The sequence below is a fragment of the Bombus bifarius genome, unplaced genomic scaffold, assembly GCF_011952205.1.
Source record: "Bombus bifarius isolate JDL3187 unplaced genomic scaffold, Bbif_JDL3187 scf7180000007996, whole genome shotgun sequence".
In the NCBI taxonomy this organism is placed as follows: domain Eukaryota; kingdom Metazoa; phylum Arthropoda; class Insecta; order Hymenoptera; family Apidae; genus Bombus; species Bombus bifarius.
Window position 1 is genome coordinate 1,730,964 of NW_022884376.1, and position 25,639 is coordinate 1,756,602.

At 50.2% G+C, this 25,639-nt stretch overlaps 2 protein-coding genes across 6 annotated transcripts in view; one reads left to right on the top strand and one right to left on the bottom strand.

The window, feature by feature from the left end:
- LOC117206001 (ecdysone-induced protein 74EF) overlaps positions 1-25,639 on the bottom strand; it is a 144,091-nt gene that overhangs the window by 98,133 nt on the left and 20,319 nt on the right. For 4 of the 5 annotated variants that reach the window (XM_033444918.1, XM_033444916.1, XM_033444913.1 and 1 more), the window contains exons 2-4: positions 6,741-7,033; positions 6,383-6,653; positions 6,201-6,302 (exon numbers count right to left, since the gene is read on the bottom strand). In XM_033444918.1, coding sequence (XP_033300809.1) covers positions 6,201-6,302; positions 6,383-6,653; positions 6,741-6,884 — 517 coding nt within the window. In that variant the 5' untranslated portion in view covers positions 6,885-7,033. Of the gene's footprint in view, positions 1-6,200; positions 6,303-6,382; positions 6,654-6,740; positions 7,034-12,924; positions 12,943-25,639 lie in introns of those variants that run through there. The other variant, XM_033444915.1, reaches the window with a different exon arrangement.
- LOC117206007 (U7 snRNA-associated Sm-like protein LSm11) lies at positions 7,847-23,751 on the top strand. The gene is made up of 5 exons (XM_033444929.1): positions 7,847-8,047; positions 8,126-8,192; positions 16,279-16,415; positions 20,402-20,540; positions 23,461-23,751. Exons 1-5 carry the CDS (start codon positions 7,868-7,870, stop codon positions 23,607-23,609), a joined length of 672 nt encoding a protein of 223 aa, XP_033300820.1. The 5' UTR covers positions 7,847-7,867; the 3' UTR covers positions 23,610-23,751.

The window sequence follows — 25,639 nt, forward strand, 5'->3', positions numbered from 1 at the left end:
GAAAATGTTCGAATCGCTCGAAAATTGAGATTCGAATGCCAGAGATCGCCGAAGAACGCCAGATCGTCGACGCGTCGTTCTCATCGAACTCCGGAAAAAAAAGCGCATTCCGACTGCGGAAACCTTCAAGGTCCGTTCATTGTGTCCGTAGAACGCTTCCTTCCCTTTTTATTTAACGATAAAATACCGTGTTATCCGGCTACGGGTCCCGCCGGTATAATTAAGCGCGAAGGACACGCGGGTCGGTAACTTAATTCCCACGAGCGGCGTGCACGCGGCTTCGTGACTTCTGCCATGCGTTTCCTCGCCGGCGTGTTTCCATGCAATTTTCCTGACGGCCCATCGCCGGCTTTCGCAACGAAGATCAACTTTGCACGACAGGAGGAAACGGTCGAGAAACAACAATGCCAACCGGTTCCTCCTGCAGCCGAAAATAATTGAGGATGTCTCTCCTCGATCTCGTTATCGCGTTGCCTCCTTTTCTCTTTATCCTCGCAGCGAACTGTTCGCTTCTGTTCGAAAAATCTTGTTCGTCGTTAAAAAATTTGTCGAGTTAAATCGCGTTCTTATCGGAGAAAATTGTTCCTTTCGCGAGTGTCTCTCGTTTATCGGCGGTGCCGAAAAACACGTGACGTTAAGACGCGTTTCCACCGATCCAATGGGTCACGTTTCAGCGTAACAACAACAAAGCATCGGTGAACGATGAGACGACAGCGAAGGCGCGAGTTCCAGCTACGTCGGTTTCGAGAATGTCGAAAAAGCCGCGGGAGATCGTTCGCCGGAAAAAAGGGACTCCCTCAAAGGGACTGTCGAGGAAGTCTCTACTGTAAACAGACCGCGTGCATCGGCTTCGAGAAACTAGGGACGCTACACGGGGGCCAACGATGCACGTGTTCCCCGTTAGTACGCCGTAACTACCCTCGTAAAACCGCGTTCTCGTTTCCGTGTGTTGTGCTTTCGAATTTTTTGTCAACCCTTCCGAGTCGATCACGAAGACGGCACGTACACCTGTCACCAGCCCTCGTCTCAACGATCCCCAAGATTTTAACGCCGTGCATGGGAACACGCCGAGGATCACCGTCTGTTTATGTACATACGCGTTCACTCTCGTTTCGCTTTCGAGAACCCTTGGTGCGACGTTTCTCTGACTCTACGACACCGGACGGACCACAACTACGACTTGACGCGCATGTTACGATAATTACGCTGATTTCGTCCGCTCTGATAGATCGTAAATACGACGCAAGTCGGAAGCCGAGCTAAATTGAAACGCAAAGGATCGCGATAAATTGATAAATTGATACGAGATCGTAATCGATATCGCAAGCCTCGTTAGGGGTCTTCTTATCGGGCAGCGGATGAACCAACTCTTTGTTTCTACGAAACGGTAAAACGCCGTGTTTCGTTTTTCTAATTTACGCTAAGAAAAAAAAAAAAAGAAGATTTATCGTTTTGTCCCACTGATGGAAAAATATGTATCGTGCGAAATAAAGCGGGGAATAACGCGATATTAGCTCGCACCGATACAAAACGCGTTCTTCCACCAGCGAATACACGCTGCGCACGTAGACGGTGTTCCCTGGCTATGAAGGCGATCTACAAATATGTTTCTTCCGCAGCTTCCTTCGTATCTCTTGCCTTTTCGAATTATAGGCGACGCAAAAATTGCTCGACAGAGAAACAAAGGCAGAAGGTTTGCGTTTCTCTACAGCGAGGGAAAACATGTTTGTACAGGCAGTGGTAGATCTCCAACAGGTGGTTCTGGGAATCGCGTCGAGCAGACTCGCGGGTCTTTCGAGTTCGAATTTCCAGCCGCGTCGAGTCGATCGAAGAAATTAGCGAAGCGTCGAGGAAGCTGCGGTCGGGTCGGGTTCGCCGCGTCGAAACCAAACCTCGGGTAAATATTATCTCAAGCTTTATACACGGCGGAGAAATCGGAAGGGAACGGTCCGCGAGTTTCTGCCCGGCTTCCGCGTCTGCTTTCGAAAACGCTTTATTCGTTTTTCCCTTTCGGCGTACCGCGTACGTAGTCGTGGACCTTTCGTACGAGAACCAGCGACGCTTACTTTCCACGTTAGAAAACGCGGTGATCTACATGGGCGAAACCGATTCGAACGAAGCCGAAGAGAAAGATAGAGGATCTCGTGAAAGTGGAAAAAAAAGAGGGTTAGGTTCGTCACGGGGCTCGTCGCGCTTCTGTCTCGTTGCGTATTTACGCGCCAATTTAGTCCTTTCGCGAGGAAAAGCGGCTACGGTGACTCACCGCCTAGACTCGTTCGCCGCGTATCGAGTCACTCTACAGACTCGACCGGTGCCCTAAAATCGACTCTGCGATTGCTCAAGGAATTCCTTCTCTAAAAGGGAACGACTACGCGCCTTCGTATATTATGATTTTCCGATATCTAGATTCGTTTTTCAACCGGTACGACCACGTATACCGTGCTTAAACGCGAAAGAGAAGAAACCTAACCCTAACCTAACGCCAATCTGAAATCACGGAAGTCGAGTTTCGATATCTTCGAGATCGAAATTTTCTGCCAATTGTCTCGCATCTACGAACGAAATATCTCGCGTGATATTCTGCGTTTCTGACGATTTCCGCGAATTCTAGTGGCGCGACGATCGAATATGGCGCTAGTTGGAACGAGTATCGCCTCGGGAGGGGTTATAGGTAATGCCGGAGTGCCTCGACAGGGGGCCCTGACCCCGATTGCAGAAAATGTCAACACTCTGGTTACGTGGCCGCACTATCGCCGTCCGCGAAGCAAACGCGCGCACGAAAACGCTCGCAACGGCGAACGTGGCGCGTGAAAATGCGCGAGAGGGGGGAAAATACACGGTGCGGTGGGTGTATGGGTGCGCGAGCGCGTGCACAACACACGTAACCGCGGTACGCTTTGGTGTCTTTAAAGTGGCCATCTTGACTTCACTTTCAAACGCTTCGTGTGTCTTGCTATCGGACTGCAGACAACGAACTAGAGAGAAAAGAAGACGGAAGGATACGGGAGAAAGCAGAAGAAAGACGGAACACGGTGTACGCATTGTGGCACCGTGTGGCAATACGAGGAAGCCGATTACTCAACGATCCAGGGTCCCTCCTCGTTCAACGCTGGTTACACGTGATTCCGACTAAACTCCACGTCTTGCGTATCGATTCGTACTCGTCGAATCTCTCTTGCCTTATTTCTTTTTCCTTCTTTTTTCTTGTTTCCACGTTGCTTGATCGAACACGAGATCGAAGTGAGTTTTCTGCCACGATACAAACGACGAGTTACCCGCGAGAAAATCTACGTTTAGCAGAGAAAATTCCAGAATCTTGGCCCGAGGGGTTAATGAAAAAGTAATTGGATGAAAAATTGCGTTTCGTATCGCTGTGCGATTTTGAAATGACTTTTTCACCTCGTAGTAGAATTCCATTTACGGCAATAAAAATGTATTTAGCGCGATTAACCCGTGTGCGACGTAAAGGCTAGCCCGGTGAAGCATTTTAAACATCATCGGTTCGAACGCCCGAAATATTCGTTTGAAAATGTGAACTGTATTAATCTGTACTGAACTCACCGTCAATCTTCGTTATCCCTGTCATTTTCCCAAACCATCGCCGTACATAGACGTCGAAATTCGTGATAAAACGCGACCAAGATGCGAAGAAATAAATTCGAGTGGAAGGGAGTGGCGGCCGGTCGAAGGGAGTAAAGGAGGAAGATGCATCGATGGCAAAACGGTGGGATATCGATTCGCTGCACCTGTTTTTCTTCGACGAACAGCCATAGAACGAGGGGAGAGAAAGGGGGACGAGAGAAAGGGAAAGGGAGAGAGAGGGAGGGAGAGAGAGAGAGAGAGAGAGAGAGTCGACGCCGGGTCTCGAATCTATTTCCGTGGGGCCCTAACCCGAGTGTCGAGAGACGGAAACAGACGGAAACAGACGGACGGGGGAAGAGAGACAGCGCAACAGAGAGACAGGGGAAGAGGAGAATTTATGTGTTTGGAGAGGGTCAAGGGAACGAGGGTAGCGACAAGTGCAGCAGAATCGTACAGCTGGATGCAACAGGGGGTAAAGAAACGCGTTCCCCTGTCACGCCTGCGTTATCCAAACTAATTTCTCAGCGTCACTTGAAAATCGATCTTTTTTAACCGCGTTCCAACGAGTTCCTAGGAAATTTGAGTTGTCGCGCGACTCGTTCCGCGAATATTCGTGTAATTTCCGTTCGATGAATCTCGAGCTCTTGAGAAAAAATGCGAATGTTTGGAGAAAGGAAGGTGAGAATTCACCGATATTGTCGATTTTCACGCGTTCATCGGTCGACGTATCTATTGCGAGCGTGACGACGCCAACGATTCTACGTGAAAATCCACTTTTTCGTCGGTTACGCAGGATGCACACGGCGAAAGTGATGCGTGTCGAAGAGACGAGACAGTGAAGTCCGACAGAGCGAGCAAAAGTGCACGCGAGAGTATACGCGAGAAGTTCTTTTCTCTCGTGCTCGTGACTGGAGAAGTTCACTCGGTAGACGTAGAGATTCACGGACGCGAAGTCGGAATTCGTTTCGATCTAGCTAGAGACACGGCTTGAGAATCGAGTTTCTCGCATTATGCGAGAGGGTAGCAACCGATAAGGAGGCTCGAGTATTTTTGCTAAAAAAATCGATCGACCGGCGTAACTGGATCGATGCTCGCTCTTCTGCGTCGGTAAGCAAAGCGGAAACGAACTACCGGCCGCAAAATTCTTACCGACAGTAATTGGAACGTAAATACGTGGACGACGCGAACGACATATTTTCGTCAATATTTTACTGGAACAGCGTTCTAATCTGTATTTATAATAGTTTTGCTAGAAAGTACACGGTTTCTCACTTTCCAACCGCTTTCTAAAAATGTGAAAAGAACAACGGCGAGCACCCATTCCGATTCGTGTTCTAACGGCACGTAATTGGCCGTCGCGGCCTGCGGTTGAAACGGAGTCGCGAAGTCTACCGCGGATCGTTGAAACGTAAGACGCGCAGTGAAAATTTCCGTTCCACTGTATCGTCGCAACGAAAAAGAGAGAAGGAGAAAGATGGAAACAAAAACGAGCAACACGAATCGAGTAAACGTTCGAAACTCTTCGCGATCTTGAATTTTCGAGAACTAGAAACGTTGATCCGATTAACTTCTATTACCGTTTAACCAGAGCCACTTTCTTCCTTTCCTTTAGACGCTTGCAATTTTTCTTTGTTATCGTTAAACACTGGCAGACAGAAAGACTCACCCGCCCCTTTGATCGTTTTAAACGCTCGGGTTAAAGGCTAAGCGTCTCACGCGGCCTACAAAAGGTCGTTACCACTTTAGCAGTGTCGCGCATAAGATACGTTTGTAAGACGGTTGCATGCACGTACGTACGATACACGCGTTAAGCATCGAAGCAGAGCCGAGGACGCGCGAGCGTCCCGTTGTCGCTTCAGCAGGTATGTTCCGAGTTATAGAACACGACACCTAACGCTCCAAGTGGCATAATATTTGCGCCGCGCAAGCCTTAAGGTCGTGTAAATACGTTCTTCCTCGGCGGTCGTTGCACGTTTCTACGTCTCGAGGCTGACTCGAAGCAATCGCGAAATCGCGTACGCACGTAGTGTGTTGTTACGACATGGCTGTAAATTGTAAGAATTGGGCCACTGCGAACACCAGCGCAGAGCTTTGTGTACGTGCATGTCATACGCGAACGTTGGCTGCTTTTTTTTCGCGTCGACGCAAGAACGCAGGCGCAATTATCGCTAACGCGGATGTCTGGTCGCGATTCGCGGGGCCTTGGCCGGTTTCCCTTTCGGAGTAGCGAATCGGCATTGTTTAAATACCAAGTGTAGTTCGACCACGAGTCCTACTCCCGATGTGTACGTCGTTCGTTCGTATCGATGTAAGATACACGCTCTCCCATGGAACGACCACGCGAGCAATTTCTATTGTACCGACAGGAAAGACATTTACGATGGTAAATCGAGCCGCCTGAAGCACCGGTAAACGAACGAAAGTATCGATAATGTAGGACACCGGAGATATAACTACGGTCGGTAACGTAGATTGGAAACAATGGTAATGTAACATACGACGGCCGATATAATAGATGGAACAACGATCGAAATTGCAGGATCGTTGAAACACCAACGAAACGAACCGCGGTCGATCGTTGATTAAAATCGCGAAACGAGTACGTGGAAGAAACTTACCTTTACTCGTTTCAGGTTGAATATTCTCCGTCTTGATCTCTGCCCTCGTTGCATACGGGATGGAAGTTGGAGATGCTTGCGACGAAGGAGCCGCCAATTTTTCTGTTACGAGAAGAAAAAAAAGACGTTGGTTGACGATGATAGTCCCCGTGCTTGAAATCTCGTCTACTTACGAAACTCACCTGCTAACAAAGGGTTGGCAGCCGCGATGTTGTACCTCTGCCGTCGACAGGAAGGGGTTACGGAAGTTGTAGTGGACGTGGGTTGACTGGCTTCAGCCAAATCAGCTTGCAGTTCTCGAAGGAATGTGTCTAGCGTGTCAAAGGGTTCCTCACCTGTGACACCAGCCATTCCTTCGCCCTCTTCCGCCGGCATGTTCGGAGCTGCCGGCGTCCCCACAAGAGCACTCAATTCCATCGGGGAAAATTCTACCGATTGCCCTGTGCTGCTTTCCTGGTGAATCGATAAAGTCTAGTTATCACTTGTTTTCGCGCGAAATCGATCCTTTCGCTCGGATGAAAATCATCATGGCGGACGAACCTGGAGACATTGCGTTAAGTCGACCATTTTGCCGTCATTGTCAGGGCACCAAAGTAACTCGTCGTCTATGAAGGGCATGTTTGACTCCTCCTTGGGCACGAGGGTGGAGGTCAGCGTGAGGGTTTGCGATACGGGGACCGGCATCGGGACCCGTACCCTGCGGCGGGGCCTCTTTAGCCACCCCCGCGCTTTCTAACATCCAAAACCACCTCTGAAACGTCCCCACTTTTCGTCTCCTTCTTTTTCTGCTCCACAGATTTCTCCCTTTCGATTTACGCGCTACTCCGATTCCCCTGCAACAAATAAATTACATTTGTCGTAGAACGAAACTCTCAGCGAAACGGAAATCATTAGTTACGTTCAAAAATTACTTTCTCTCGTTACACGGAACGGGTATGTTCTTGCGAGCTAATTCAACGATCGTTTCGACAGTGGTCGCCGCGATTGTCGATCTTTAGCTCGACGTATTCGTCGATAGCGAGAAACGGCTCGATAGGTTTAATTATTGTGCGAACCGTGAAACGGTCCCGATCGATCATTCAGTTCGTCGATGCAAAGCAAACCGATTCCAATAATTAGAAGTTGATGCATGTAGAAGCATGTAACGGGACAGGTAACGCTGGCATTTCCATGAAAGTGAAAACATCGAGTGAAAACTTTCTTTCTGGCTTGTAGGTTGTTTCACTTCCTGTGCGCGTAACCTCACTCTCCTGCCGCCGCTGCATTTCTATGCAGCTTCTACACGCCGCTGTCTTTACGTAATCCTCAGCCGCGAAAGAAAGTTTCCATCGTTGCGAGGAGGTTAACATCCTCTAGCCTACCTATTCAAATATCGTTCGCTGCCCCATGTAATCGGGAGCAACGCGCTGCGTTGAAAACGAGGCGATCAAATATCTATATACCCGCATGGAAAGAGAACTCTCCAATGAAACCTTATTATTTCCTTTCTTTATATAATCAATGGAAATTTGTACGATGCAAAAACGTCGCTAGGAGCACTTGTTTTCTCTTAGACCCGAAACGTACACATGGATGATATTGTTTTCAAAGCGGAAGTGTAAACATCTATTTGACTCAAGGTGTGAAATTCAAATCGCCCGCCGAAACCAGTGTCGGACAGTCTTAACATGGCAGACGACGAGAGTAGCTCGACGTCCGACGAGAGTTTGGACGCGAAAAGTGAGAAATTTAATCCGATGAAAGCACTTTATTCAAAAAAGATTCAACTATCGGCCAGCAAAGCACCGATTTACGACAATGTTTCCAAGTTTGAAGCCGTAATGTCTGGCCTGGCTGGACAAAAGAAAGTGCGTATTACGCTACGCGTGCCGGTCGCACGCTGTCGGCTGAGGTCCTTCGTTTTCGTTTTTTTTTAATCATTTCAGAAGAAAGGCGAAACGCCCGACGTAACGCGAGGAGAATGTTCGAGACAACGATTTTTACCTCATCAAGGTAAGGCGACCGTTGTTACATTCCGTGCATCGACGTATTTCGTTTATCGTTATTCGAAAGAGTGAGGTTATACCACTTGCTCGACCCAACCTTTGAATGCTTGACGAGAGATGGCGACCGTGTGAAACCCTTGCATCGCATCGTCGTCGGGAGGTCGCAGTTTCATTCATGATAACTCGCACGTGGTATCAAATTTCAATATGCTTACGGTTAGCTAACACGAACAGTGTACGTACGCGGAAGTGGAATGGGGAAGTCGCGTGAGAGCCCATGACGGTTCACGCGTCCTTCTTACACCCGAAGAAACGTACTCCAAGTCTCGTGCAATTTTTCGTTCAATTAGAGTATATTAACCTCTCTACTTTCAGAAACGTGCCGTCCGGACGATATATGCCAGTACACAATGAGTTGTACGCTATTTACACGTATACTACGTCTCTGCGGTATCTTTGGGAAAAATAAGTCTTACGCGTGTCGTTGGATCGATCGCTCGGAAGGGAAGTGATACGGTGCGCGGTTTCATCGAAAGACTCACTGTTGAGGTAGTTTGTTCCATATTTGCGAGATGCTCTCGAATGAATCATTCAGCCATGTTGCTTTTTCTTTTTTCTTAGTTCCCCATCTAGGTCGGTTGTTACTAATAGCGCGAACAAACGACGCCGACTGTGGACTCTATATCCCAAGATATTGGCACGCTTTATTTACGAACCGGCAAATACCACGAAGGTCGTCGGTATGCCTTCGCGAGGCGCGCGCGTAGTTGCGTGGAATTTGACCTCCGCGAAAGTGCGTCTCGTGGAAGCCCCCTCGGTCTTCATTGTTTCCTTCCTCGCGACTCGGTCCTTTTATCGCGTGCCTCCGCATCACCGCATCATACCTAGTGTCGCGAACCATTCGCCGAGACCTTCCCCCGGGTACGTATTGTGCAAACGCATCGTGGAATCCGCGGCAGAAGGTCCCGAAATGTTTCGCAATCGCGGAAGCCTTCCGGCGATGATCGACGCGTGTACAGGGTTATCGGATGCGCTATATTTTTCTTTTTTTTTTTCTTCCTTTTTTGTTTTGTTTTGTGTTCAAGCATCATGAAAGGGGCTGATTAGAAAATTATCATCAACGCTATTATTATGACGGATTTTTAAAACAAATAGAGATCTCGGTTCCCCTGAACTATTATTACGCTATGCATCGCAAATTCTTATCGCTAAGGACTTAATAGAGAAGCGTTGGTTAGTAATTTTGAAATTTGAAATGGCACGCCGGATACTTGGAAATGGACGGCTCTGGTATTACATCAGACGAGTACCGAGTATGTATGTATGTCGAGTGGCGTTGTACGCCCGGTCGAAACTTGACCGAAGCCCGCGTCGCTTCTTAACCGTGATTCTGACACGGTGCCAAGCGAGGTCGGCTTAGATTTTCAGTGAAAGTGGCGCGGTTACCGAGGCGAGCACCGCGACGAAATTTCGGCACCGCTATCTTCTCATGGCCGCCAGGGAGACTCAGGGTGAAGCGAAAGAGACAGAAAACGGGAGAGAGAGACGGGGGAAGAGCGGCGCGGCATAGAAAGCACAAGGGAAAGAGGGAAGAAGGACAGGAGGGGTTGGCGGGGTTAGTCAGTGTGGACAGAGAGGTGGGCGCGTTCCCTTCGTGTCGCAGCGGGTAGCCCGGGGGGTATGTATCTATTGGCCGGCAGCCAATTACACGAGGCAGCCGATAAATCACGGATCCCTGACCCAGTGCAGTTTTATATTTACAGGCGACGCTAGTGCGCGAGAGAGGAGGAGGTACGGGCGCGCGCCTCTGCCGCTGCCGTCACTCGCCGCGGCATTCACCGTCTTTCTCTTTCGTTCTTTCTCCGGCGTTCGTTCGCATCTCTCGGTCCCGAGTGCGCCGAGAGCGATGTGTCGGTGTGTAGGGCTCTCTGGTGTGCTCGGCGATGCTCTCTCGCGCGCACGACATCGTGTGGAAAGCCTCGGCACACACGGAAAGGCGGAAAGAGAGAGAACGAGAGGGAGAGGGCTTCTTCCACAAGGGGGTGGAGAGAGGTTGGTCGTTGGGCTGTATGAGTAAGTGGAGTGGGGTGTAACAGCGTATACGTACGTAATGCAGCACTTGTTGCGCCCGGGCGTCGACCTCGGACTCAACTCGAGGCTCCGCGCCGGATTGACCGTCTTCTAGACCGAAAATTTTGCACGGTGCGTCGCTGCGTAACCTCGCCGAGGCCCTTTGACTTCCGGTTCACGTCTGGTTATCACGAGATTCGAACAGAATGTGGAAATCTCGGTGAAGGATCTCTGGTCATGGATATCGCGAGGAAGCGACAAAGTCACGGACGACCGTGAATCGGTACTTTTGATCTTGGCGAGCGTTTAGGTTCGAGTTGTGAGAGGAACAGATCGTAGATGTTTCGGTGGTTTCAAGGAGAATCGGTATCGTCGAAAAACTCGGTACGATATCGAAGAGGATCGCGGGCGCAACGAGAGTCGCAGCAGCACTTGTTGCGTCCGGACGTCGACCTCGACTCAACTCGAGGCTCCTCAGCTTCGGCGGCCTCCGAACACGTTCGGCCGGAACTCTGATTTTCATGATTGCGCTTATGTAGAACGTAATCGAACGTTATTATCGTCGCTTAATTCGCCGGGGGCTTTCTCGCATAACGCTCGTAATCTTCGCGTACACGCTCGCGTACTTGCATTTTCCCTCTTAATCGCTGTTCCACACAGTGTCCCTCGAGACGCGTCCGTATCGCGCTATCCCCTTCCTCGTACGCGAAAACAGCAGGAAGTTGGTTCGAGCAATAAACTTCCTTCCGTAGAATGCGACGAAACGCAGCTTGAAAGATCTTTACGCGACCTAGGGCAACGTGAGTCATTCGTCGTTCCTCGACTACCATCGACGAGTTTGAAAACGTTAAAAGGTTGACTCGAACATGATCTTTCGATTTCGTTACTCTCTTCTGGATCTAGATTCTGTCGTCGTCGTCGTCGTCGTCGTCGTCGTCGTCGTCGTCGTCGTCGTCGTCGTCGTCGTTGCTTTCGTCTTTTGTATTCCGTGCTCGTCGCAGAGGTCGTCGTGGACGATAACGAGGTTTGTTCGCGGATCGCTAGCAACGCACGAACGCCATCGAGTTTCGTCCGTTGGCCGGCAGAAACACGATGCAAAGCGAGTCCGGCAGTCGTTCGCCCCGAGTAACGGAATACACGTCGTGCTGCCGATGTTTTCCCTTCGATTCTCGCCGCGTGTTGCGCAATATTTATACGCGCGCGACATATGCATCCACCACTCGGTAACTCCACCACCGAGGCCGACCGACCAGCGCGGAGGGGACTTCTTTTCTTCTCCGTGGCAGTGGCTGTGCAACGGCTAGCAAGCAACACCGGCAATCCCGTCCAACGCACGATGCATCGCGGCGTTTTTGTTCGACAACGTTATCGGATACGGAAGCGTTCTCCGGCTAGTCGCGAATTCCTCGCACGAACGAACCGAGGAACCGAACGAACGCAGAGGCGATGTTCCTCGTTTTTCGAGCAACTTGGTTCGATGGTAAACGAGCGACACCCGGTAGACTGGACGATCCAATTCCTCGGCCGTTCGTGTGCACGTACCGCCGCCTCGACCTATCCCAACGTAACAGATGACTATCGAGCACGTCGAAACGGTGGCGTTCCTCACCCTCTTTGAATTTCGAGTGGCACCAGCCCGCTTTCTTCTCGGTCAGACCGTCGTCCTATCCGCTCGATCGAACCAGCTTTTTCAACGAATCGAACGAACGAACCGCGTAACCCGAGAGATCGAAGAATCGAATCGGCGAGAAAGAAATCGTGGATCACGATCGTACGTGGAAACGCGTGAAAACGTATACACGCCGCAAGGGTTAATCGCGTCTGTCGCTGACTCGCCGTTCGAAGAAGAAAGAACGAACGACAATAACGCGCGCAGCAACGACTCGTCGAAAGGAACGCGGCAAACTTCCTAGATGCATATCGCGATATCATTGAGAACAATTCCAAATTCAGCGATCTCTCGCCGATCTACTTTTTCTGTGATCCGCGCGCGGGTCGTTCGCTGCTCCTGGGGTAAAAGTGATTTCTCCTTTCTTCTGGAATCTCACCGAGCCTCTATGGACTTTCCTGCCGGTCGTTCTCGCGGTCGATCGCTATTTCCCACGACGAGTCGGGGAAATACGACTTCTCGTGGCTGCGAGAGGAGAGAAGCGAGCAGAAACAGGAATCGTTCGTTCGAAAGCGGTAAACCACGAAAACAACGTCCCACGAAATTCTCGTCCGTTCGCCTTCCTCTCTAAGCGCGTATCTCCTTCGGCTCGTTACCTGTCCGCTACTTAGAAGAAAACAAAGCGGAACGGGAGAGTGGGAAGGAGAGAAAGGGGGAGCGAGGGGGACAGGCGAGAAGGGATCGAAAGGGCCTGGTCGCAAAAGTAACAGTACCTACGGATAGTTCGCGTAAAGCAAACTCTCGCGAAGCGAACAAGCCAGCCGGCGTTTTCTCGTGTGCGTTTCTCGCCTATGTGTACGCGTATTCTCGTACATGTATACACCGTCTTCTCCTCCCCTTCTGCCTGCCCACTCCCCTTCTTCTCGTGTACACACACGAACGAAAAAAGCTGCGGGTGTGTAGGAGAGCGCGTGCGCGCACGTGTAACGTCGGTGGAGCGTAGGTACGTGTCGCGTGCGCGAGTATTCGCCTGTGTACGTGCATGTGTATACGTACGTACGTGGCGTGTATGCGTGTATAGAGAGGTCTGGTGGCTGCTCGGCTGCCTGCCTCGGCTCTCGGGTGCGCTGCCCGCCAGGACGTTGAACCCAGCGCGACTCAACCTGGGGATCATCCGCGGGTACAACCAGCCCTCCTCCCTCTCCTCCTAACCCCTCCACATGCCCCACCGATACTTCTCGCTGCTCTACCTCCTCCTCCTCCTCCTCCTCCTCCTCCTCCTCCTCCTCCACCACCTTCGCTACCGCGTCTCTCTTCTCGGTCTCGTGCCTTCTTTTCCTCTCTCCGATCGTCTTTCTCTCGCTCTTCGTCGGCCGTTGCTTCTTCCTCTTTCCTCTTAGTAGCCTCGCCCGTTTCCCCGCGATATTTCGTTGCCCAGAACCCCGCAACGGGGTACCGCCAGTCGCCCCACCTGCCCCGCGTACGAACATTCTCCAGGGGCCGTCGTACCCACCTGCATAGGATCCTCTCCTCCTTGGGACCAAGTGCTCCTTCGCACGCACGGTAAACATTTTTGCAGGTGAACACGTGATATATGTTGCGCGGACGAGTCCGTCCGATCGGGCGTACACGATAATTGCCGGGTCCGGCGGTATGCTTTTTCATCGGACCCAGCTCGGTCTTTTCCTTTTTACGATTGTTCTCGACCGATCGGTACCATTTCGCTTGTCTTCCGGTAAAATGGAAATTACGTATGTACGATATGACGTATATAGGAATACACGTAGGAGGGCGATTTTACTCCGATTCTTTGCCGTAATCGCCGAGTAAGTAAATTTTCGACGAGACGCGAGTTGCAAGTTGGAAAGGAAGAGGTGGAAGATAATACAGCGGGGCCGTTTCGCGCGGTCTGTGCCATCGTTCTCGACTCGCAGTTGTAAAGCTAACGGTTTCCTCCGCGGTTCACGCACGTGAACGCTGTGGAAGCGGCGGGTCTCGCGTTATCTCGTTCGCGCCGCCGGTATATAACTGAAAATGGAAAAATGCTGCTGGACTGGTCGAAAGGGGAGAGGAAAAAATAGTGGCACGTTGGAGGTGGACGAACGTTTACTCCTTACTTCTCCTCTCTTGCACTTTCTTGCTATGCCATGCCTCTGCTTTCTCGAGAGCTCGCGAGATCGTCCGGGCAGATTGCATCCTCGCGTGGAGAACGAGAACCGACAGTGGAAAGCGACTATCGTAAACACGGAGGCGACCCTTCCGTGCCTCGAGTAAATATTCCGAAGCTTTCCTTTATATCGGATGGAGATATATCGGCGTAAAAGCGGCAGATGCTCCGGGCGTAATTTCGATAATCCGTTTTACGAGCAACGCCAGCCTGTTCGACTCGCTCTCTGGCGATCGCGTTCCTTCGGTTCCATATAAACTGTGGGAAAAACCTGGGAGGATCCGCGCGTTCGCCATCGCGATTAGCCACGCGTGTACCGTAAACGAAGCAATTTCTAATTTCACCACGACTCCGCTGCCGCTAGCTTCGCCGTGTCTCCCTTTCGCCGTCCTAAGAGACGAAGACCCCAGCGATCGTATTTTCCTCGAAAATTCATGGAGCACGGTTCGATGGACGTATTTTTATCGGTCTCGTGGTAGACGATCGGTTCTCGGCCAGGCTAGTGGTTCTCGTTCGGGGGCTTCTCGCAACTTTTTATTTTTAGAAATCACCCAACGCACCGTGTACCGTAACGCCACGCCGTGCTCTCGAAAAATGGCTCGGTCGCGCGAGTGTCGGCGAGCAGAGCGTTAGAGGCTGGTCGGTCGTAGCTCGCCGAGTGGAATTGGATCGCGACGATAGTGAAAGTGGCGCGTGGTGCACGCGGAAAGGAATAAAGAAAGGTGGAAAAGAAGCGAGTAGAAGCGAGGGGCCGGGGTAACCGGGGAGCGTAGGTTTAAGGTGGATGAAAGTTATCGGAGAAAGCCAATTGGCAGCGTCGATCTCGCGAGTGCACGATCGCCACTCGAGCCGCTCTTTTCGCGCTCGCCGCCCGTCTCCGCACGCAACGCCTATCGACGTACGCTGCGTTCGAAGGTGCTCGCGCCAACACGAGCGAGACCTTGCTTGCATACTCTCCTCTACTCTCTTTCTCTTATATACGAGTACACGCGTATTGGTATACGCGTCGTTATACGCGTTACCGTACGCGTCCGTGTGTATGTGTGAAATCGCGCGCGGCCGCGGCACGATACACACACGGGCAAAATAAGTGCACTCGTGTGCACACCGTATGGCAGAGAGGGAGAGAGAGAGAGAGAGAGAGTGTGTGTGTGTGTATAGAGCAGAGCCAGCCTTTACGTAACTCCGCGGCGTTCCTCTTTCCGCGCCCGGTCGGCCAGGGCCGAGCTACCTTCTCGCGAGGCCCCCTACCATCGAACGTCACCGCTCTATACACACGCACGTACACGCACGCACACGCGCATTTCCCCGATCCGAAATCGGTTTTTATGGGAACGCACGATGATATTCCAGAGGCTGGTTGCTTAGAGTTAGAGAGCCGCCGACCGACCGACGACCAGTCATGCACGGTGAATACTTTCGCCGTTGCGAATAGTCAACGAAACGTGCAACGTATAGAAGAAGTTACGAGTTCTACGAAATACGTGTTCGCGTGCCTCTCAGCCGCTACGTAATTTATCGTAATCAAATATTTATCGTCGTAAATAACTGTCGCTAGCGCGACAATGCGGTATACCCCACCCCTTCCCTCCCTCCTTTTTTCTTTCTTCTTTTACCTTAGAGACGGCGCGATGGCCTTATCGATAGAAGGAAGAGAGGCTGGAGGGTATTCCGCTCGCGCAATTCGGTTCGCTTCTCTCGCATACAAACTCGATTTTTCTTAATGGAGCCGCAGCTCCGTCGGTATCTTCGACATCGTCCTCGTTGTCGGCCGCCGTATGCGTAATGACTCGTCGTCTCTCGTCTCGCGGTGACGGCAAAAACCAGCAAAAACTGAACAACTAGAAGCGCGATGTTATCGGCGAGCGTTCGTCTCCGCGGAATACAACGATGATTCGTCGACGAACCGACGAGTCGCGAGAGTCACATAAATTCTTATTAGCACGGCGTTACGACCGCCTGGAAAAATTCTGCCAGGATAATGTCGAACGCGTCCGCTCGTTAGCCTGATAACTCGCTCTCGATCGAGAGATATAGCGAATTTCACCCCCGTCGCTCTTTATTCTCCTAATATTTTCGTTTCGTTCACCCCTGTTTCTTCCGATCTAATCTATTTCGACGATACATGGGACAGTTATAGCCTCCGTCCAAGATTTTTCTTCGGCCCCGACTATTATATAGAGCGGGGCGGCACCGTAAGAAGAATAAATTCCGAATCAGCGACTTTTTTTCCTTTGCGATGTGCAGAGCCTGTGACTGGCAGAAAGACGACCGGACGACCAGACTGGAGTATAGAAGGAAGAAACGTCCTCGCGAAAATGCAAAGAGCCTTCGGCCCGTTAGGTATGCTACACGGATACATGGAAAGTCGGACCCGCGTTAAGGTAGGTCAGGCCCTGTAACATTTTTCCACGAATCAGACACGTTGTTTCGAAGGAAACGATTGCCGTTTAACCGTTACGATCGATACGGAATTCGAGGAAGATCGTAAGTAACGTTAGGAAGTCGAGCAACTTCTTCGCGAAATCCTCCGATCTAAATCTCAAACGTGTAAAATGAAGAAATAAAAGGAAAACGTGAAAGAAAAAAAAAAAAAAGGGTAGCTTTAAAGGCAGCGAATAGAAGAGAATACGTGGATCGACTATCTTGATTCGTGCTTGGCGGCTCGACGACCATGGAAATTCGAGGGTAGTCCTGAAAGCGGCACTGTAAACACCCACGCCCCCTCTCCCTCCATCTCTGCCTGACCCTTGGCATTGTGCGCGCACGCACATGCGGCTGACACACTTTCGCGATCGGGAGACACGTGCGCGAGCCCTTCGAAGGTAAACGAGGGCTGGAAACAGCCGAAAGGTACGGATAGAGGGAGAAAGGAAAGCATTCGGGTCAACACTCGTCTCCATGGAGACAACCAGGGCCTTTCTCCTCTTGTTTACGCCCCTGATCTTTCCCTTACTTCCGAGGGACGCATCAAGAAGACAAGGTCGACCATGGAAAAGTCAAAAGACTCGTTGCTCTATGGAACACGGTCGTTTCGCTCGCTATGCTCAGGAAGCGCTCAAGTAGGCATGTACCTTTGTGCCAACACAGACAATTACTTTCTAAATCGTTCGTCCATTCTTCGTCGTTTAATTACGTCTAATTACGCCATCGTAGGGTTAATAGAGTATCTTCCGGGAATAAGTTGCACGCTAGGGATTATAGCGACGGAGATATCGCAAGGTTAGAGGAAAGCTTGGTACTTTATCTGGACGGTTGCGTAACGAGAAAGCGAGGACGCGCGCGTATCAAACGTTTTTAATCTGGCCGTGGCGGCATTCTTCTTCGACGGGGAAACTGAATATCGCGTGTGAGTCACACGGCGATCCAATGAAATCACGCGAAGACGTTTCTGGATCGTATTAGTCGCCGACAACGATCGCGAGCCATTTTTCTCGCGACCGGAAAATAAATCAACGTGCAAGGTCTTTGTGTTTCGTTTTCTTTTTCTTCTCCTAGCGTATCGTTGTAACGGAGAGAAATCGCGAGCGAAGTCGCCGGCGGCTCGTCCCGACCGAATCAAACGACGAAAGGAGGAAAAATGCACTTCCTGCCACATCCAGTATCTCGTTGCTTCCTACTTCCATAATTAGCGGCGCATTTGGCGAATGCGAGAGAGAACGGGATTTCTGATCCGAAGCAGGAAGCGTTACGCCGACTTCTCTTCTACGTTTCCCGAACTGCTCCAAAATGAAGCGAGGCTGGCCTAACGCGTTGTCGAGATACGACCAAGTTCCAGATCCGGGATAAAAATAAACATAGGTTCGCGTTCCGATCACGTACCGGCGAATCGGTCGGGAAACCTTTTCGAAGGGGGCTGTTCGTTCTCATCGTTCGACTCCTCGACCATCATAGACATAGCGATATAAGACATTTAAAACGCCCCAGCTTACTCGGTTAACTTCGTTCGAACGGAACGTCTGACAAAAAAAAAGAAAAAGGTTAATCATCGTTAAATTGATGTAATTGATCTTCCTGCGGAAGCGCCAGTCTATATTCGATATTCTCAATGAGCGGAATCGAGTTCCTAATTAAACTCCTTTCGGATGTCGAGCTTTTAATAAGAGACGGGAACGTGTTTCTCGATTAATTACTTTCATTAGCTTTCATTCGCGGCTTTGTCCGCCCATCGTCGTTCCAACGACGTTTTATTTCTACGACAAAGTCTTCGCGCTGTCTCCTACATGCATCAGCACGCACCGCGCGCGTTTCATGAAACCACCGTCCTTGGGAACAGATCCTAATCGCTAACCTTCGGATATGCCTGCATCCGGAAAGAAGATTTCTATCTGCGTCGATCGATTACTCGGCCTTCGGCTGCTCCTCGAATCGCCGAAGAAAGCGATTGCCATTTTCCTTGGAACCAGTCCCATCTCGCGTTATTTTCATACATTCCAACGTAATAGCTTGTATAATGCACCGTTGCGTTACGTAACGAAGATCGCGAATGGAGAAAAAGGAAAGAGGCAGTTAACGAATATGATTCGCGCGATTTCTATTACTTCGTACGCGTTCGTCGTTATCCTCGCGATCACGCTCTTACGCTCCATCGTTTGTCGCTGTTATTCTCGTGGAATTTCGTTCGAGCGATTTCTCAAGTCGTTACGATCGAAAGGAACGGAAGTAAATCCGTGCGATTCGTCCGACTTTGTCTCGATCCTGGCTTAAGAGGCGCTCTAAATTTCCCGATCCGATCGAAATCTCTGTCACCGAACCTCCGGGTTCCACCCGACCGATATTCGATATCTGTGAACCGCGGCTGAATGCACAAGAAATTTCACGTATTCGATCGCGGTGACAAGACTAGATCGAACCTCGAACCCGACGGTCGAGCAAATCTACGAACCAGATGACAACGCTGTTATCCTTCGCGATTAATCGACGGATCTGGCCCCGTTGGACCAGCGAGGATATGCCCCGAAGGAATCTTGAGGACTCCTAGAATCGATTCTAGCTTACAGCTGCCTCGACGTCCCTCTTCTCAATGGCGTTTCGCGCACGTACGGTACACGTGCACAGAGTCAATGACGAGCAGCAAAAGAAAGGTATCGTAAGGTTGTGTTTCGAATTCTTGATCGAACATTTCGAACACCTCGCGATTCCATTCTGCCGGCTAAATCAGATCGATTCAAGAAAACAGAGTTAAAAAGATTTTTGTTTCACTCGAAGAAAGAACAAGTTGGATCGAAGAATTTCAATGGAATTTACACTGAAATCTCGAACGATCGAGCTGGAAAGAATTTGATTAAACTAAATTAAAATGTTAAAAATATAACTCGATTTGTTCGAACATCTCGCGGAGAATTGTACTGAACACTGGATGCGTGTAAAAGGAAGGGAGAGGGGAGAGAGAGACAGAGACGGAGGAGCGAGTCAGAGTCGGAGTCACGCAATTAGTTTTCATTGCGACAAAGCTGGGTATATATCAGTGCGAAAGGCATTGAAGGGGGCCTTGCCACGGTCTGCACTTCCGCGTATCATGCTATCTTGCCTCGCGACATATCTACGCGCGACAAACAACGGAACGGCGTCCGTATTCTCGTAGACACGCTCGTGGTTACTGTCATTAATACGATTGTCGTCTGGAAAATGGAAAAGTTCGCGCGTGCACGTACACTTTCTCCCTTCGATCTGAAACGATTTTCGTCGTTCGTTGATGCACGATGTCTCAAAATAGAAAGTTCAACATCGACGAAGATTTAACCTTCGAGGAGGCTTCGTAAAAAGAATCTTCTTTGTCGAATAAAGCTGCACATTGGCCATGCGACCTTCTTCACGGTTAAAAGTTAATAAATCAGTGACAGATAATCGAGGTTGAGACATTGTATCCGAACGGAGCACGTACACGTTCGTCGGCAATTTGTCGTAATTGCCGCGTTAATGCTCTCCTTTCTCCCGTTCTTTCGCGACGCAAAAAAAAAAAAGAAAAAGAAAAAAAAACGTACAATTAGAGCATGTAGGAATTATGCATGCGTCGTTTGGTGTGGTGCGCGCAAAAAATGACGCACCGTCTTTTGCCGGGCCGAAACGATCGATCAACGAAGGAACGAGCACAGGCAGCCGCGCGCGATGTTCATCTTCATCGCAAGTACGGACACGTACGATCTGGAATAGGCGAATCGAGATGCGCGTTACGTTCGTGCACTTATTTTCGAGGGAGGAGAACGACGACGTCTCTCTCTTTCTCTCTGTTTCGCTTATTCCGTCTCGTTCTCGTGCCTGTTTCGCGAGAAGCCGGCTTTACCTGGAACGGTCGAACCGCCACGACGAACGGGTAACACGAGACTCGCCACGATTTAAAAGGAATAATCGTTCGTCCTTTGTGCCGAAGGTCTACACCAGGAACGCGCGCGGCATAAGGGGACACGTGGAGGCATACGTGGCTGCCTTCGACAAGCACTGGAACCTCGCGCTCGAGGACTGCTTCGAGGTTTGGACCCGTAAAGTCAAGAGGAAAGCACCTGCTCTTGGTAATTTCTTCCTTTTTTTTCTCTTTCTTGTTTTTTACCTCTCTTCTTTCTCGTCTTTCGTTGATTCTGCGATTCCAAGTCGTTTAGATCGAGCCGCTTTGATCGAGCGACCAAATTAACGCCGTGTCGATTATAAAAATGTAGTCGTGCGTATAAGACGATCGTAAATTTGACATCGGACGGACAGAGCGGGTCGATTATTAAAACAACGTTGTCGTATCAATTTGATGGGATTTCCGTTTATTTCGTTTGGACGATAGCGTGGAGCATCTGCGATGAATCAGAAATCATTGGGATGCTAATACGGTCTATAAAAAGCGGTTGAAAGCTGTAACCTCCGACATTTGTAACGTGGCCGCTGGCTCGTCTTGCCGTGATCGGAGCGCGACAGGCGGTGCGCGAGGCGCGATACGGCCCTGGAAAAATTCAACCTCTGACAGTCGCTCAAGGCTATCGCCTTGCCGGAGAATTCTAAACAACAATGTGGTGGGTTCAATGAAAAGTCGAATAGCCACGACTGAAAGCTATCGGCCTTCTCCTGTCCTTTTTACCATTTCCATGGAATCACGTTCGACTTAATAAGAAAGAAACGAGAGTCCGTTTGGATCGCTACTATCGAAACTATCGGTACGATTGAAACACGGTTCGAGTTTTCTTTCAACGAGCAATTTCAGTTTCTACGGTGCGTTAACGTATCCTGATACTCGACGCGGCCGATACCGTGACACACGAAGCAATTCGTCATCTGTTCAGGGTTACATTATTTTTAACAGCATAACGTTTGCGTTTCGCAAAAACATATTCGGTATCTATTAATCGGCCTCGAAATGTTTCCATCCCACAATATATACAAATTGGCATGCAAATTTTTAAATTATACATAATGGACGCGTTGCGCCGCGTGCGTCCAGAATTTTAATACATCGTATCAATAGGCGTAGCAACGTTCGCATGTATTCTTCGAGACCAACGAGAATCCAATTTAGTCCTTCCTACACTTGTCCGACCATGAATGACTCCTACTACTGTCCGTGTCAATGAAACGTTCGCGCGCCTCTTCCTATTTACACGGTTAATCGATGTACGAATAGCACACGGTACGGTAGCACTTTTCCTACCTTCCATCTGCGCGCCTCTGATTCTCCACTCGTCCAAATCTATTACAAGATCGACCGTAATTACGCGTTTGAATATTTTAACACCGATGCTCTATATGAATGAAACTCTGCCTAATAACAACGAGAATAGCCTTTCGGTTCGGTTCGGTTCGGTTCGATGACCTATTTTGAATAATTAGCCACTCCTCTCGATAATAGTACATACGAGTGACGCGAGAATCGATAAAATTAATCAACGGCTTCCGGCTGGCCGTTGCTTATCGTTAGCCACCTTTATTTACATGAAAAGAGAGAAGCGGAGGTAGTCAAGGGTCGTTGTATCGCGAGGGATACATCCTTAGGACGCCCCTTCACGCTAAGGGGCAAAGACCGACCTTGACTACATAGTGGTTGCTACGTTCGATACAAGGCCCATGTGCTTCGCGTCGTCCGTTTCCCTTTTTTCCTCTCTCTCGCGCGCACACGCGCTCCTTCCTTCTTCTGTTCATCGAACGCAAGAGGTCGTTCTCGCTGCTCGCTCTTTTCCTCTTCGCTTCGCTCGCGTCCTCTCTCCGTTCCTCTCTTCCTACTACTCCCGTTTTCCTCTTGCTCGCACCTCTGCCCTTCCGTTCCATCTTCCTCCTTTCCTCATTCCGCTACAACCCTACAACCTTCGGCACACGTTTTCATTCATTCACGTGGGTACGCCGCACGTGCGTCCGCAATTGCAACTTCCCTCGAACCTCTCTTATCGAGACCTTCGCCTTCCTCGCGTTCTCCGACGCTTATCCAAAGATATCCGGTGAACTGGTCGCGCTGCGTTTCTTCCAGCAACGCGTTATCCTCTGTTCGTTTGCATTTTTGTAGGCCGTTAGCCGGTAACCTAAATTCCTATCACGAAACTCGTGCAAGACGAAAATTTTCGGAACTGGAATTTCGTTTATCGCTGCGTGATCGTACGTACGATTCCGCCAGCTGACTCGATATCGTCGTACCTTTTCCAGCATGATAAAAATCTCGATAGCTGTTTCAATGTGCTCGTAAATCAACGAAATGATTCAACGATTTTTACGTTGTGGGAGGACAATAGGGTGGGCGTCGCCGAGGGATGATTAATTAATGCTCGGTCGAGAACGAGACGGAGAGCGAGAAAAGATAGAAAAACGAGAAACAAGAGAGAGAAAATATAGGACGACTGTGTGTTGTTGTTTCGAATGTAAAAGGTTATCCCTCCGAGAACACTGTAATCGCGGTACACCGAGAGAGTTCAGGGTTAGTTGGCCTACTGACGTACTTTAGGATATCCTGAGGGGTCGAGAGGTCGTTGATACGAAGCGGCGAGGGTGGCAAGCCGAGCGACCTTGAAGAGCAACTTCCAGGATCGATGTCTGCCGAGTACACGTGTCCCAGCGACTCCTCGCGCTTGCCTGCTCTCTCCTAACCGTATCGCCCTACGCCCTTCTGCTTCCCCTCGAGCTTGGCGGACACGTGCCAGCACATAAACAACCTTTCGAGTCTTACCTCGTGACCCATCGACATTCTCTTCGTCCGCGGTTTCCCCGTGACGTCAACCTCCGCTGTTTTCTCCCTATCCCGCTCCGATTCCCTATATAGGTTTCTGCTCTCGTTTCCACGATCGGAACGTTGCAATAAAAAAAGACCCATTTCGAATATAAACTAAATCGAACGATATGTTTCGGTGATACGTTTTCAAGAATCCGGAGCGACAAGCTGTGTTTGGCACGACCAACCGTTTTCGGAAGACCCTCGATAAATTTTCCGAGTATTAACTTTTAAATGGTATCGCGTTCTCGATCCATTAGGTGCTCCAAGCGGCGTGAAGAGGAAAGAAGACACCGCGCCCAAAGTAGTCGTGAAGAAGATCGAAGGAAAGGAGGAGACCTTGGAGAGACACGTGCCGCAAATGCTGCTGAGGGGAGAACAGGTCGCTATAATCGTCAAAATCAATTGAGTCAGTGAATACGTCCTACCACCGAGAAACTGACACTGGTGACGTCACACGATTCCACGTTGCGACGTATCGTATCGCCGGACGAGTAACGAGCAACGCGACGCGATACCTTTCTTTTTTACAATAAAATTTTAATTTTCGACACTTTGCTTTCTTCTATCGATTCTCCCTAACGACGATCCCCCTAGACCGAGTTTCCAGCGTGCGACGCGTCTAGGAAATTCAGCAGGAATTCAGCAAGTAGACGGATTATTGTTTCTGACCGGTGCCTGCGATCACGTTCGCTCGGAAGGAACGAGGGTGACGAGCTGTTCGATAAGAAACAGAGATAGGGAGAAGCGAAAGAGAGGCGAGAAGCAGCGGGAGAGACACACAGAGGCGGGGAGAAAGAGCACGATCGATGCAAACATCCACGGGTCTCGCTAATCTGCGACTAATCCCACAGCGTGACCATCGACGAGGAAATTGTACAAGAAGAAAGTAAATTCGTAATTGTTCGGCTGCACGCTGTCGTTGCAGTAACTAACTCGCCGCCGCGGTCGCTTTTTCTCTAAGGCGGTGCTCGTTGCACGTTAACCGGCTCTTTCTCTTCGTTTCTCGCGTGCTCGCGAATTGCGCGTCCCGAGAAATAAGAAAGTTTCGACGAATTACGCCTATAGACGGTACAACTGTTTCTTATCTCGCCTCCAATACCTCCATACCATCGACCGTAAATTCTTCGATTTAATTGCCAGATTTCATACGAATCGCGCCGCCTTTGAATCCGTTCTCCACGCAACTAAAGAAACTACCAAAACCATTGGCATTCGTCCATTAGACATCAACATCCTCCCACGCGAATTTTCTTTCCTCCGTGTTCAACAGCTACTCCGAAACGAGAGTAACGTGAATTTTTCCTCTTCTTACGGAACGGCCGGACGATAACGCGCGCCTCCTTCGTTTCTACGTCGCAGAAAAGCGCAACAGCGTCGCTTGGGCCACGGTGAAAGCAAGAACCCTGTCCCCCCTTGTCCCCTAGATCTACCGGGGGGCGCGCAATCCCGGCAGGCCCTCTCACTTTCGCTCTCCGGAGAAAGTCTGGCCGGCGTCACCGCTGGCCGCCCTCCACTCTGCCCCTCTGCAAACCATCGTCACCACCGCCGCCACCGCTGCCACCGCCGCCGCGAGCACGCCGGTCCCTCGCGCGTCTGACCACCACCTTCCATCTGCCTCACATTGCCTCCCTGCTCTCCTCCTCTTGGCCCTTCCTAGACCGCCCCTGACTTCGCAAAAGCGCTTGCTTGCATCGCACTCGGCAAGGCGAGCACGACTTCTAGCTTCGCTGCTGTAAACACGATAGAGAGACCGAGGCCTGACGGCGGAACCAGAAGCGAGAAGCACCGAGCCGAGCCGACAGAAAGAAAGAGAGGGAAAGAGAGAGAGAGAGAGAGAGCAGAGTCGGTTCTCTCTTCTCCGTTCTCCTTCGCGCCACTTGTGCACTTCTTCTACGGTGTGCTCTCGAGCCGACGGGGGTTAATGCACTCCTAGAGCAAGCCATAACCTTAGTCGGGGCCCTGGAGAAGCGCGGGAATCTTGGCGGAGTCGGACGCACTAGGCGCGCTAGAACCACCGAGCGCGCCCGATGTTTACAGAATCGTCGCTACGATCGTTAATCGCGCAACACGAAGATTTTGTCTAAGGTAACGCGAAAAATCCTACGGATCGTGGCTGATCTTTGCTGGGCTACACGCAGGCGGCAGACATTTCGATTCGCTGGAATTTTTAACGTTCGTCGATTGCTCCGAACTTTAAAACTTTACGATTCGTATTCCGATCGAATCGTATTCCAATATGCACGAACTATGTACATAGCGTTGTGATTTCGACCTGTTACCGCGGTGATTAGAGTCGTTGAAAGATGTTCGTGCGACGATTCCTCGACAGAAATTGCATCGGTTGGCAGCAGCGAGATACGCTGCAGAAAAATACGCGAACGGTCATCGAGATTCGTGGACGCGAAACCTTGGAACTCATTGTCTACGAGCGATAAT

What these genes read in the sequence shown, in the direction of transcription:
- LOC117206007 (XM_033444929.1), top strand. Translation starts at nt 7,868, where the DNA reads ATGGCAGACGACGAGAGTAGCTCGACGTCCGACGAGAGTTTGGACGCG. An exon ending in GCCTGGCTGGACAAAAGAAA is followed by an intron (nt 8,048 to 8,125) that starts GTGCGTATTACG and finishes TAATCATTTCAG; the next exon opens with AAGAAAGGCGAAACGCCCGA. An exon ending in AAAGTCGGACCCGCGTTAAG is followed by an intron (nt 16,416 to 20,401) that starts GTAGGTCAGGCC and finishes TTTGTGCCGAAG; the next exon opens with GTCTACACCAGGAACGCGCG.